Source organism: Bos indicus, chromosome 12, assembly GCF_029378745.1.
Source record: "Bos indicus isolate NIAB-ARS_2022 breed Sahiwal x Tharparkar chromosome 12, NIAB-ARS_B.indTharparkar_mat_pri_1.0, whole genome shotgun sequence".
NCBI lineage: Eukaryota > Metazoa > Chordata > Mammalia > Artiodactyla > Bovidae > Bos > Bos indicus.
This window is the reverse complement of record NC_091771.1, coordinates 31,088,282-31,103,319: the sequence shown is the minus strand read 5'-3', so window position 1 is coordinate 31,103,319 and position 15,038 is coordinate 31,088,282. Positions and strand designations below refer to the sequence as shown.

At 43.5% G+C, this 15,038-nt stretch overlaps 1 protein-coding gene across 2 annotated transcripts in view; it reads left to right on the top strand.

The window, feature by feature from the left end:
• The window catches only part of MTUS2 (microtubule associated scaffold protein 2), a 388,875-nt gene that overhangs the window by 131,677 nt on the left and 242,160 nt on the right, over nucleotides 1–15,038 (top strand). For both annotated transcript variants that reach the window (XM_070800225.1, XM_070800223.1), the window contains exon 5: nucleotides 3,070–3,310. In XM_070800225.1, coding sequence (XP_070656326.1) covers nucleotides 3,070–3,310 — 241 coding nt within the window. The remainder of the gene's footprint in view (nucleotides 1–3,069; nucleotides 3,311–15,038) is intronic.

Genomic DNA, 15,038 nt, shown 5'->3' with positions numbered 1-15,038 from the left:
GCTGCCTCAGGGCCTTTGCACGTACCTCTGCTCAGGATATTCTTATCTCAGATACCTGAATGGAGAAGGCAGTGGCACCGCACTCCAGTACTCTTGCCTGGAAAGTCCCATGGACGGAGGAGCCTGGTGGGCTGCAGTCTGTGGGTCGCGAAGAGTCGGACACGACTGAGTGACTTGCCTTTCACTTTTCACTTTCATGCATTGGAGAAGGAAATGGCAGCCCACTCCAGTGTTCTTGCCTGGAGAATCCCAGGGACTGGGGAGCTTGGTGGGCTGCCGTCTGTGGGGTCGCACAGAGTCAGACACGACTGAAGCGACTTAGCAGCAGCAGCAGCAGAAGATACCTGGAAGACTCTCCTTCACATTCTGTAGTTCTCTGTTCAAAATATCACTTCATTATGGAGTTTCATTTGAGGAAGTGTAGGTGATGCTGTGGTAAAGAAGCTGCCTGCCAGTGCAGGAGATGCAGGAGACTAGGATTTGATCCCTGGGTTGGAAAGATCTAGAAAGGAAATGGCTACCCACTCCAGTCTTCTTGCTGGGAAAACTCCAAGGACAGAGGAGCCATATGGGCTACAGTCCACGGGGTGGCAAAGAGTTGGGTACGACTGAGCACGCTTCATTCAGTTCTTCAAATAAAGTAATTCTGTGCCACCTTCTCCCCAAAAAAAGATACCCCAGATTTTTCTCTGAGAAACACGTTTGTGAGAAAAACTGTATTTAGAGATGTAGACAAGAATCCTGTTCTTTCTCTCTGACCTGTCTTATCGTTTCTTGTGTATATTTTCCATCTTTGTTGCTTCTGGTCCTTCCATAAAATATAGAGTAATTTCTATATTAGATGCACATTCCTCCCTGCCCACCCCCACAGATATTCTGAAGTCTTAACCGTCTGGAAGCCATCCCAAGTCTTCACGAAGTGGCTTGAGTGTTCCTGCAGCTTTAGTAGCTCTGAGGGGTTGAGAGAGACCCCGTTAGCACGGGGATAGAAGTGCTGCTGGGCACCAGCCCCTTGATCTGAGGACTGTTTTCTGCCTTAATCAGAGAATCTAGGGCCCAGACCCTTTCTTCAGGCTACAGTAAGAACCTATTTGCTCATGTGCCTGAAATGATTTTAGAAATTTGAAATCACGAGGATTCTTTAGTTTGCTTTTAAATTATTTCTCTAAAAATACTCCATTGGAGAAGGAGGGGGGAAAAAACCTCCATTTGAGGTTAATCTCCCTATGTCTATGACTGTGCAGTGACACCTGCTGTGTTTTGTCAATAAAGATGAAAGAAAAGAGTGTGATGCTTTTTTGTAGACGCTCTTGTTTTATTAAAAATGCACAGAGTAGGCATCTAAGGAATACTTTTTGTTATCTTACCAGAGACAAATTACCCAACAAAATGATCGGCACCGAAGTTCCTGTAATCGTTAAGGTTGTTTTCCAACGATGGCATGATGAATTTTGACCCAAGAAATGTATCCAGTTTGAAAAAATGGAATAATTACTGAGATAAGACACTGCAATCTGAAAAACCCAACAGATGTAGGTTAGAAATGGTAATTTCTTCATGAGAGCACCTGCTGAAAGACATGAACAATGACACCAAACATTTAGACACTAAAATTTAAAAATCGAGGGGATATGAGTATAATTGAAATGCCAAAGATTGATAGTGAGAGAGTAAGTAGAAATAGTAAAAATTTTATCAGAGAGCAGATGTAGAATATTCTTTCATAGGAATATAATTTGCTGGAGCCTGAGTTCCGTCTATCGGCTATAGCGATCATACATATTTTACAATGTGATTATGATAAAACTTTAAAGGCCTCATCTTTTGTTTCAATAATGTCAATTTAAAGAGAACTTTTATCTATTTCGACATTAAAAGAGTATTAAATTAAGGGTTTATCTCTTCAGCAGCCTGGATCACAGCTTTATAGCCCCTATTAAAGAATGTTGTTAAATGCCTGTGATTCCTGAATAGAAAGAGGTTTGACTTGTAAAATGTATTGTGATTTAGAGTAGACTTAATTAACATGTATGTCTTTTCATAAGCCTCTGACTCTGTTTTTTTTTAACTTGAAGTAAGGTTATTTTTCGGTGACTTATGTTCTTCATTTCTAGCATGAGGAAACACTGATGTTATGAACAGGCTTTGTGAGTACAGAATTGCATATATAAAAGGTAGCCATATGATTGCATATATGTAAGGTAGCCATCCATTGTGTTCTAATCCAAATGGTTAATCACAGGAAGTAGTAACATGATAACATGATGTTATGTTATTGGATTCAGGAAAGAATGAAACATGATTCCTTTATTTAATAGATGTTTGTTGATTTCAGCTCTGTGCTAGACATTGTTCTAGGTGCTATGAATTCAACAGTCAACAAGACTCTGCCCCAAAACTTCCATTCTAGCGAAACTTGCTCAAACATTCCTGGAGGCACCACCATACTAGGGAAGACAATCAGAGGTAATTGAGTCTCTCATTTTTAATTATATCAACAGAATATAGAGGCCTGAAAACACATCTTTCCATTAACTTCTCTATTCTTCCATTAAATAACCTTTCCTCCCTCATTAACAATGCATAGTTTATTTCCTAAGTAGCCTAATAAAGACTTAACCTAAATTGATAAAGTTCATCAACCTGTTGTAAGACAAGGTCACCAGAAAAACTGCCTGTTCTCCTTGGGAATAAGGAAACTTTCATAATTCCATGAACATTTGCTAAATTCTTGCCTTGCATCATTGACATTATTTATAGATTGACTACTTGCACAAATTCCAATGATTTCGTAGTGATATAATTTTAAAATCTTATGGAGGGAGTTCTTGTTTCTCCCAGTGGAATGTAGATTCATAGAGTATTAGAACCAGCATAGACCGAAGGGATCATCCCATTGTGGTCAACTTAGAGATGAAGACCCTGGGCCCAGAGAAGGTAAGTGATGGGTGATGGAGCAGCTCAGTGATGCCAGAGTGGTCATTGTTGGAGCCTTGGTCGTAGGACGAGGTTCAATGCTCATCCTATGATGTGCAGTTTTCTGATTGAGCTTCTGTTCATTTATCCTAGGTTGCAGAACGCCCTGGAAAAGAAGAATTTTGTTCTCCTCCCTATACTCATTACGAAGTTCCCCCAACTTTCTATCGATCAGCCATGCTCCTTAAGCCCCAGCTGGGATTGGGTGCGATGTCACGTTTACCGTCTGCCAAGAGCAGGATCCTGATTGCGAGTCAGAGGTCTTCAGCGAGTGCCATCCACCCACCGGGAACCATAGCCGCAGCTGCCAGTCTCTACAGTTCCGACCCTGCAGGTAACCAATGCAGCAGGGACTGCTTTTCCTGCTGTGCTTTAAAATAGTGAGCGAATAAAATGAAGGTAGCTGTCTGAAGTAGGAATGCCTCTCCTTCTTTAGAAGGGCCTTTTCCCCTTCTTCCATTTGATTGTAGATATGGACACTGGTCAAGACTCCTCTGTCTACCACTGTCTTCCTCTGCGTCACCCTTAAAATGACGGCCCTTATAATCACCACTTTACAGCTTTTAGTTTCTCCCTTCCCTGATGCATCTTATGGACCAGGGTTCAAAAAATTGTTTCTGGAAAGGGCTACATAGTATTAATAAGTATTTTAGGCTCTCTGGGCCATAATGATCTGTGTTGTAACTACTTAGCATGAGAGTAGCCAGAGACAGTATGTGCATGCATGGGTGCAACTGTGTTTCAACACAGCTTAATTTGCACAGATACAGGCACACCTGGGAGATGCTGTGGGTTCAGTATTTGCTTCACGCAATAAAGCGAGTTTTGAGGGTTTGTGTGTGTGTGTGTGGTTTCCCAGTGCACCTAAAAATTATGTTCACGCTGTGTGTGCTCAGTCTCTCAGTTGTGTCCGGCTCTTTGTGAACCCATGGACTGTAGCCCACCAAGCTCCTCTGTCCATGGATTTTCCAGGCAAGAGTACTGGAGTGGGTGGGGTAGCCATGCCCTCCTCCAGGGGATCTTCCCAACCCAGGAATTGAACTCATGTCTCCTGTTTCTCCTCCATTGCAGACAGATTCTTTACCCACTGAGTCATCTGGGAAGCACTGGAGTCTATTAAATGTGCAATAACATTATGTATTAAAAAGCAGTGTATCTACCTTAATTAAGAGCTGTTTATTTATAAAAAATCTGAACCATCATCTGAGCCTTCAACAAGTCATGCTAATAACATCAAATATGATTGATCACGGATCAGCATAACAAGCATAATAGTAATTTAAAAGTTTGAAATATTGTGAGAGTTACCAAAATGTGACACAGAAACATGAAGTGAGCAAATGCTGGTTGGAAAATGGCGCTGATAGAGTCCTTGAGGGGGGTTGCCATAAACTTGTGATTTATTTAAAAATGCAGCATTTGTGGAGTGCAGTAAAATGAGGGATGTCTGTAGGGGACTGGATTTGGCCTGTGGAGAGAGACCTTCCTGCAGTACAGCAGTGACCGTTTCACTCTTTTCAGCTTTTACACGTCTTGGACAACCCATGTTTGCCCACAGAATGGCCCTGCCCCAGCCCCGTCCTGTTCTGCCCTGGCTGGACCATGTCCCTCCACTGATGTTCTCTGCTCTTCTCTTTCTGTCTGTCTGTCCCTTCTTCTGCTCATGTCATTTCCTCTAAGTTTTACTTTATTGTCCTATCTTATTACAGAAATAATACATACCTGTTGTAAAAAATTTTGAATATAGGAAAATATAAAGATAGAAAGTCACTGTACTTACATTTTTAGCATCCAACCAGAGTTAATATTATGGAAATTGTTCTTCCCACGTGTTTCTTTCTGTGCATGCTTTAATAGCTGAATTAATACTGAATATGAATTTTGATTTTTCCTACTAATATTATATTGTAGGCATTTCCTATGGTGTCAGTGTTTTAGAAATATTTTAATGGCAGCATGAGATTCTGTTTTATTCACTTACTTATTGTTTTAACAAATTCTGGGTGGTTATTATGTGCTAATAGTTGTAAATCGAGGGCTGCAGCACTGAGCAGAGAACTCCTGCCTTTGTGCAACTTAGTCTAATGGATGAAATAGACAGTAAAAAAGCACAAAGATAAATGCATTATTAGAGATTGTGATAAGTGTTAGGAAAGCGAGAAACATAGTGCTTTGAGAAATTGCAACCTGGGCAATTCTGGGCAGCCTCTTGGAGGAGGAGAAGAATGGGTGGGGAATAGAATCAGAATTTACTTATGCAAATTGGGCTTTGCTCGTTCCCCACTGTCTTCCATAATGTTGCAATTTGGATCTTTGAATTTATTTGTTTTCTTTCATATTCTTCTCTTAGATTATCTGAAGTGTAATTGTTGCATAAATGCAGATTCCAAACATTTTTTAAGGCTGACTTATTTTGTAGAAAATGTGTAATAATTATTTTTATACTGTTGTTGAAACACTTCTCAATGCCACAGCCTTGCCAGTGTTGAGTATTACCATTACAGTGATTATCACTACTACTGCTGTTATTATTGTATTTCTTTTTAAAAATGTTATATTTTACTTGGCTGCATTGGGTCTTACTTGTGGCATGCAAACTCTTAGTTGTAGCATGTGGGGTTTCTGACCAGGGATCACACCCAGGCCCCTTGCATTGGGAGCATGGAGTCTTAGCCACTGGCGCACCAGGCAACTTCCTGCAATTCTTTTATCATTAGTGGAAGAACACATTTTTTAATCTGTTTGTCATTTTGTGAGTTGTCATTTACTCAGGTGATTACTGGTCGTCATAATGGTTAGTTGTTTTCTTGGCAAGCACTGCTATAAAAATCAGATAATTTTTTTACTGGTTCCCATGATGTGTGTGTATTATGATGGATCTACCTGCTGTTACAGGACTGCTGCAGGTTAATTATGTGTTCAGTCACTCATTCAACAATTAGTGCTGTGGCGCAGTTACGTGTTAACCTTGTTCTAGGTGTGGGATAAAGCTGTGAAAACAGAAAAAAGTCCTGGTCCTTGTTTTAGAATTTCAGGATGGGAGTGGGCACACTTCTTTATTTTAGTGGATAAATAAATCACATTATCAGGAGCAGTTGTTCAGTTGTTCAGTCAGGTCCAACTCTTTGCAACCCCATAAACTGCAGCATGCCAGGCTTTACTAGTATTGAAGAAAATGAATCAGAGAAGGATGAGTAGGAAGTTTGGGTCAGGAAGAAGGGGGATTCCAATTTTATTTTTTGAAGAAGTAGTTTTAAATGTTTATTTAAGCATCTACTTGCATTTTCTGCTCCCTTTATGTTTTTATGGCTTTTTTGGCTGTTGTTTTATTTTCATTTATTGTATATATATTTCTTTGGTCATGCTCCATGGCACTCAGGATCTTAGTTCCCTGACCATGGGTGGAACCTGAGCCCCCTGCATTGGGAACGTGGAGTCTTAACCAATGGTCCACCAGGGAAGTCCCAGGATTCCAATTTTAAATAAAGTGGTTGGGAAAGGCCTTCCTGAGAGATGACCTTTAAGCCAGTCCCCAAAGGAGGGCAGGGAGGAAAGAGCCAGTGCAAAGGCCCTGGGGTGGCAGGAAGGCCAGGGAGGCTGGAGCTGAGTGAGGGGGCGGGAGGACGGGCTGAGAATGTGAGTAGACAGGTGAATTAGCATGGAGGGGACTTGCAGGAGGCCTCAGAAGGTCATCAACCTTTGACTCTGAGTGAGGAAACCATTGGAGGCTTTGGAAGCGGGGAAGTGAGGCAGTGTGATCGGAGTTTTGCATCAACAGGACCTCTCTCAAGTCCCAGGTTGAGCGCACGCTCTAAGGGGACAGTTTGTCTGTGTTATCTCCCTTCCCTGCCCCACACACTGCCCTCAACTCTACAGACCTTGATCTGTATTTCAGCTCCCTGTGATGGACAGACTCTGAGCCCCTCAAGCAGCTGCTCTGGCATGGACCATGCCTCCAGGCAGAGGGAGTGGCAGTGATCAGGCTCCTCTCTTCATTTTCCTTCTCCAAAGGGTCACATTCCTATGTTGGCTGTTGCACAATTTCTTCCGAGTCCTCCATGATAGACTGTCCCACTGGGACCCCCTACCCATTTCCTGTGTGTGTGTGTGTGTGTGTGTGTGTGTGTGTTAGTCACTCAGTTTTGTCTGACCCTTTATGACCCCGTAGACTATAGCCCACCAGGCTCCTCTGTCCATGAGATTTCCCAGGCAAGAGTACTGGAGTGGGTTGCCATGCCCTCCTCCAGGGGATCTTCTTGATCCAGGGATCCAACCCACATCTTTTATGTCTCCTAAATTGGCAGGCGGGTTCTTTACCAGTCTATGTGGAGAGCATCATGGCTTTAGTGTGGCTTAAAAGAACCAGATATGCTATAAATACAAGCTAGTCCACAAAGCATGTTCTCCCAGTTTCTTTGTTATAAATTAGTACTCTTTCCTAAGACCCTTAAAATTTTACAGATCTTAAAGTGATTCTGCTGAAAAATAAACCTAAGCACTTCCTTACTTTGTACATAATTTCTTGCTTTGTGTATGGTGTTTTCTGACTCTACAGTCAGGCATAAACCTATGAAGTTTCACTGTCAAACTCAAGATGCTGTTTAAGTTCTCAAAGGACAACAGCAAGACGGCTAGTTACCTCTGTTTGTTGTTGAGTCGCTCAGTCCTTTCCGACTCTTGTGACCCCGTGGACTGTAGCCTGCCAGGCCCCTCTGTCCATGGGATTTCCTAGGCAGGAATACTGGAATGGGTTGCCATTCCCTTCTCCAGGGGATCCTCCTGACCCCAGGAATTGAACCCAAGTCTCCTGTGTCTTCTGCACTGGCAGGTGGATTCTTTACCACTGAGCCACTGGGGAAGCCCCACTTACCTCCCTCTAGGTGGACATAAAATCTGTCTTAGTGAAACCTAAGATTGAATATAAAAACAATTTGTTAAGAAAACACAATTTTTTATTAGATCCTTCACTACTTGGCTCAGACGATAAAGCATCTGCCTGCAATGCAGGAGACCCTGGTTCAGTTCCTGGAGAAGGAAATGGCAACCCACTCCAGCACTCTTGCCTGGAAAATCCCATGGACGGAGGAGCCTGATAGGCTACAGTCCATGGGGTCGCAAAGAGTCGGACAAGACTGAGCGACTTCACTACTAAATAAAAAGGCAGTTCTTTACTGTACTGCATTTTTAGTAGATTTATATATGTTTTATGTTCCTTTTTTCTGAAAAACATCTCTCATGGCCTAATATGTTATGTAAAAATTGTTAACTTATATAGTGTACGCCGTGTCAGGATATAATTTGTATTCATGGAAATAAGTATACCCAACGTTGCTGAAAGCCTGGCAGTTTCATGTCAACTGGTGCACCCTGAGAGAACTGTAATATTTTTTGAGAGGGATAGTTAAATGTCAGAATACAGTTTTTAAAAGATGAGATGAGAATACTTTACTCTAGAAATAATCAGAGAAGTTCAGTCAGAAAAGGTAAGTTGAGACAGTTTTTTTCAGCTTATTTTGTTATGAATTCTTCTTGTTAAAAGGAAATTTTATTTTGGAGCTCAACATACTGGGTAAACTTGCCTCTTTGGTAAATTTTTTCAAAAGGCAGGTTGAATCCTGCCAAAGTTTAAAATGTAGGGCAATCAAGTTAATGTCACATATATTGAAGGAGAAGTAAACTTGATTGGAACAATTTAACACAGAAGCATAGTATTAATTTTTGAAAAGCCTGAGTAGTCATGATAATGTCAGAATGGAAGCTCTTCGTATAGTGACCAATGTTTGGAATGTAATCAGTGAATCTAGTATCTCTCACCTGGCCTCCCAGGTCTCCAAGGTCAGGTCTCCCTGCTGGAGCCTGTTTGTATCTTTCTTTCTTTTCATGCTGGTCTCGGTACCCCCGCCTCATGGCCTGCTTTCAGCTCTTTATGCATTTCAACCCCTTCCTGACAAAAGGCTCCTGTGGTCAGCACGCCTTCTAGAACACACTTCCTCCAGCACACTCCAAGACTAGCCCTGTCTTCTCCTTCAGGTTTCAACATAAATGTCATGGCTCCAAGGACTTCCCTCGTGGTCCCATGGTTCGTACTTTACTTCCCAATGCAGGGATCCCTGGTTGGGGAATCAAGATCCCACATGCCTCATGCCCGAAACATAAAACAGAAGCAATATTGTAACAAATTCAGTGAAGACTTTAAAAGTGGCCCACATCAAAAAAAAAAAATCTTAAAAAGACATAAATGTCATGGCCCTGGAAAGAGACCTGACTGTGATCCCCCTATTCAGGGCCCCTTCCCAATCAGGTACTTTGTAACACATTTTCCTGTTTGTCTCCTTCACCAGTTTATATCATGGCCTGTGATTCTTATTTTGCCTTTGCACACTGGCCATCTCTCACCCCACTGCAGTGCATAGTCTATGAGAAAAAGTGAAAGTCACTCAGTTGTGTCTGACTCTTTGTGACCCCATGGACTATCCAATCCATGGAATTCTCCAGGCCAGAATACTGGAGTGAGTAGCCTTTCCCAGAGGATCTTCCCAACCCAGGGATCGAACCCAGGTCCCCCACATTGCAGGCAGATTCTTTATCAGCTGAGCCACAGGGAAGCCTGAGAATGCTAGAGTGGATAGCCTGTCCCTTCTCCAGCAGATCTTCCCGACCCAGGAACTGAACCAGGGTCTCCTGCATTGCAGGCAGATTCTTTACCATCTGAGCCACCAGGGAAGCCCAGTCCGTGAGAACAGGCATTTAGAACTGCAATATCTTTTGAATAAATGTTAAGAGTAGCAGTAGCAGTGGGAGCTCTTGTGTTTGTTTTTTTTTTGTTTGTTTTCATCATTAGGGAAAGTTGATAAAGTGCTGAGATGATTTGGAGCAGAAAGCAGGCAAATTAAGGACAGATAGTAAATATTTTAAGCTTTGTGGGCCAAACAGCCTCTGTTACAACTACTCCACTCTGCCATCATTAGAGCAGAAGTGGCCACGCCAAGTGAACGAGTGTGGCCAGGTTCCAGTAAAGCTCTTTTTACAGAAATAAACGGCCAACCTGCGGGCTGTAGTTTGCTGACCGAATGCGGTTTCAGAGAGTCACCAGTGTTTGAGATGTTCACATCGTTCCTTTATCCAGTATTTTATTCATTCTGTTGTTGAGCAGAGGTTTTCTGGTGTGGGCCAGGTGCTGGTCTGTGTTTGGGATGCACAGATTATATAGCCCAAACTTGGCAAAAATATATAGAGAGATATCAGTAATTACAATAGGAAGAGAGATGCATTTGATAGAGATTTTCAGAATGCACATGAGCGGGATACCCAACTCAGCTTGGGCAGGTGGGGACTCTGGAAGGCTTTTCCAGATGAGGAGATGAGATGAGTTTTGCAGGATGAATAGGAATTTACCAGAAGGGGTAAAGGTAGCATGCATATACCTGTCAGAGAGAGAGGTCATGAGTTTGGTGATGCAGATCCCTTACAGGGACCGATTACTCAGTCAGAAGTACCGGAAAATGCTTTATAGGGTGGGGATGGGGGTGGACACTTAGTCATTGGACACAGGCAGGGCTCGAAGTTCCTTGGGGACATTTGGGTAGAAATCTCCAAAGGGCAGAAATGGGGACTGGAGAGAGGTCTACGCCAAAGGTCAACATGGGAGTCGTTGTCCCCACCTTGATGCGAGCAAATGGGTTAGAGAGGGAGAACAGAGTAAGGAAAAGGTCACAAAGGGACCGTGTGCCCACATCTGAGGGGTAACTGAAGGAAGAAGCCTGCAAAAGGCAGGACACCCACCTCAGGGTGGGTGGCTGGTGGGGGACAAGGGGGAAAATGCAGTGTTTTAGTCTAATGAAGAGGAAGCATCCAAGGTAGAAAAATGGTCAAATCTGTCTCACAGGAGACAGGACAAGTAAAAATGCAAAGAGGTGGTTGGGATGGGAAATTAGGAAGCAGTTGGTGACCTAGTTTTGAATGAGCAATTTTAGTAGAATGTGGGGGCGGAAGTCACATATTAGTGAGTTGAGAAGTGAATGAAAAGTGAGGGAATGGAGGCAATGAGAATAGACTCCTGTTTCTAAAAACGCCCCAGTGAAGAAGAGAGCGCGGTGCTCGCTGCCAGGGGAGGGGGTTGTGTTTTGTTTTGTCGTTCAGACTGTGACCCAGGGGATCTTCCCAACCCAGGGGTCAAACCCATGTCTCCTGAATTGGCAGGCAAATTCTTTACCACCAAGTCACCTGGGAAGCCTCCCCCCTGCCAAATAAAAAATAGAATGAAAATAGTTTATTGGCATCATTTAAGTGCCGTATCATTATTTTTATCATCAGTTCAGATCAGTCACTCAGTCATGTCCTACTCTTTGTGACCCCATGAATTGCAGCACGCCAGGCCTCCCTGTCCATCACCAACTCCCGGAGTTCACCCAAACTCATGTCCATCGAGTCAGTGATGCCATCCAGCCGTCTCATCCTCTGTCGTCCCCTTCTCCTCCTGCCCCCAATCTCTCCCAGCATCAGAGTCTTTTCCAATGAGTCAACTCTTCACATGAGGTGGCCAAAGTATTGGAGTTTCAGCTTCAGCAACAGTCCTTCCAATGAATATTCAGCACTAATTTCCTTTAGAATGGATTGGTTGGATCTCCTTGCAGTCCAAGGGACTCTCAAGAGTCTTCTCCAACACCACAGTTCAAAAGCATCAATTCTTTGGTGCTCAGCCTTCTTCACAGTCCAACTCTCACATCCATACATGACCACAGGAAAAACCATAGCCTTGACTAGACGGACCTTTGTTGGCAAAGTAATGTCTCTGCTCTTTAATATGCTCTCTAGGTTTCCTTCCAAGGAGTAAGCGTCTTTTAATTTCATGGCTGCAATCACCATTTTTATCATGGTTTTACTTAATTTCATGAGAACTACATAGCATCTACCAAGAAAAATTTAAATCCAGTGGGAAAACATCCCTGTAAAGATAAACCAACAGTGAGATTGCTGAGATGGTCAAAGAGATGAAGAAGGAAATGGCAACCCACCCAGTATTCCTGCCTGGAGAATCCCATGAACAGAGGAGACTGGTGGGCTACAGTCCCTGAGGTCACAAAGAGTCGGATACGACTCAGCACGGACACGTGCACACGTGGTCAAGGAGCATGTGGCGTAACTGTGGTTCCTTTGGAGTCTTAATGACACCGGATGACCTTGGGACATATCTTGGAGGCTTCCGAAGAACATTCAGTTTGTTTTGCCACTTGTACTATTAACAGTTTGTCTCTCAGTATCACTGGTACTACGTACTGCTGAAATGGACTTTGGGAGTGGCTGTGTTTTTACTGTGCGTTTGGCCATCCCAACTTTGGTTTACTTTTGTTGCGACTGAGCTTGCCTAATAATGCCCTGCAGGAATTAGTACAAGGGCAAATTTCCTCAGCCAGGACCCAGAGATAGCTTCAGTGGCTCTGGGGTGGGTCACAGGCTTAACAACTATTCTACTTATTTGGACAAACACTGTTAGTATACATAATCAATATTGAGCACCTACTGTTTGTCAAGTTGTTTTAGGCCCTTAGGATACAACCGTGAACAAGACAGATGAGATCCACAGGCAGTTAGGATGCAGTTGATTAGTGCTGCGACCACAAAGTCTTCTGGGCCCAGGAGAACAGAGGAGGGGATCTAACCCTAAGTTGGGGGGCAGGAAAGTTTTTCGGGTGTAGTGTGGTATGAAGGAGTGAAGGATTTGATGTTATTCTTATGTAACTTCCCTTCCTCTTTCTCCTGGGAAGGATGTGTTGTTTCCTTGTTTGTTTTGCTGGAGTACATCCTTGGTAATTTCCAGAGAGAGTTCAAGGAAAGCAAACTCGCTGAGATTTTGCCTTTCTGAAACTATCTTTAGTCTTCATTCACTAGATCAAATAGCATTTTCTGGGTTGAAAATGAGTTTTTCAAAACATGCAGACTTCCTAGTGTTGCTCAAAAGAAACGTGGTGCCTATCTGAGAATTTTTTTGGGGGGTTGGGGTAGGAGACCTGCTTTTATTTCTCTCCAAAAGCTTTAGAATCGTCTCTTATCCTTGGTGTTTTAAAAATTCCCTGTGTGTGTGTATGTGTGTGCGTGCGTGCACACTCTGTGTCGTACAGAGTGTGAGAGAACATGAGAGAGAGACAGAGAGACAGAAGTACAGCAGACAGAGACAGGAACTCAGAGAGGTGGAGGAAGGAAGAGAGGGTAAATTGATTTATCTTGCTAGGACTTGCTAAACTCTATTTCCCTTCAGCATTGGACAGTCATCTCATCATCTTGTGTTCTTGTTCAGTCCAACTTCTCTGTTTTCTCTGTCTTCCTGGGATTTCTGTTATTTGGTATTTGGACCTCCCAAAGTGGTGACTTATGTCTAGTTTTTCTTTCATTTAAAAAAAAATTTTAAGATTTGTTTTCATGTGGACCATTTTTGAAATCTTTATTGAATTTGTTACCATGTTTTGATTTTTTTTTTGGCTGAGAGACATGTGGGATCTTAACTTCCCAGGCAGTTCAGTTCAGTTGCTCAGTTGTGTCCGACTCTGCGACCCCATGAACTGCAGCACGCCAGGCCTCCCTGTCCATCACCAACTCCTGGAGTTTACTCAAACTCACGTCCATCGAGTCAGTGATGCCATCCAACCGTCTCATCCTCTGTCATCCCCTTCTCCTCCTGCCTTCAATCTTTCCCAGCATCAGGGTCTTTTCAAATGAGTCAGCTCTTTGCATCAGGTGGCCAAAGTATTGGAGTTTCAGCTTCAGCATCAGTCCTTCCAATGAATATTCAGGACTCATTTCCTTTAGGATGGACTGGTTGGATCTCCTTGCTGTGCAAGGGACTCTCAAGAGTCTTCTCCAACACCACAGTTCAAAAGCATCAGTTCTTTGGTGCTCAGCTTTCTTTATAGTCCAGCTCTCACATCCATACATGACTACTAGAAAAACCATAGCCTTGACTAGATGGACCTTTGTTGGCAAAGTAATGTTTCTGTTTTTAAATATGCTGTCTAGGTTGGTCATAACTTTTCTTCCAATGAGTAAGCATCTTTTAATTTCACGGCTAAAGTCACCATCTGCAGTGATTCTGGAGCCCAGAAAAAGAAAGTCTGTCACTGTTTCCACTTCCCGGTGAGTGAAGTCGTTCAGTCGTGTCCGACTCTTTGCAACCCCATGGACTGTAGCCTACCACGTTCTTCTGTCCATGGGATTTTCCAGGCAGGAGGACTGGAGTGGGTTGCCATTTCCTTCTCCAGAGGATCTTCCTGACCCAGGGATTGAACCCAGGTCTCCTGCATTGTAGGCAGACGCTTTACCATCTGAGCCACTTCCCAACCAGAGATCAAACCCGTACCTCCTGCATTGGAAGGCCAAGTCGCAACCACTGGACTGCCAGAGAAGCGTCTATAGTTTTTCTTATGTGTTCTCTCTTTCTTCATGCTTTTCCTCATTTTAGACAATCTCACTGGGCTTTATTTTCTAATGCTTCTCTTGAAAGCCTTGTTTTGGCACATCTTCCTGATGTCTGATTGCGTCTTTTCATAGCCGATTTCTGTTTCTTTTATTGTTGCAACATCTTCCCAAATTTCTCTAAGGGTGCCTCTTTCAAGACATCTCCTGTTGCCTAAATTCTCTCTGTAGTCTCAGGGGCAGATTTTGTTTCTCTTGACTTTTTGGTTGCTTGGGTTGTGCAGGAAGCGCTTCTTAAAGTCTTTGTGATCAGTCACACTTGCTATTGACTTGGATGAACTTGAAGTCCATTTGTTCGCACTCTGTAGGAGTCTGTTTCCCCTCACCCTGGGGCTTGGCCCTGGTGGGCAGGTGGAAGGTAAATTCCTGGTTCTGGGTGCTGCATGGGCAGATGAAGGCCAGGGGTTCTTCCCCTGTCTCCCTCCCTGTCTCAGCCTCTCCCCCCTCCTTCCCGGGATCCGAGGCTCTGTGGCCCTGGCTGTCTGGGTGGAGGTCAGCGCGCACTCCCTCTACTGCAGCACGGATGGCTCTTCTGTCTGCTGCAGCCTGCACATCTCCTCTGCCCGCCAGCCAGGGACCTCTGTTTCTGTTCCAGA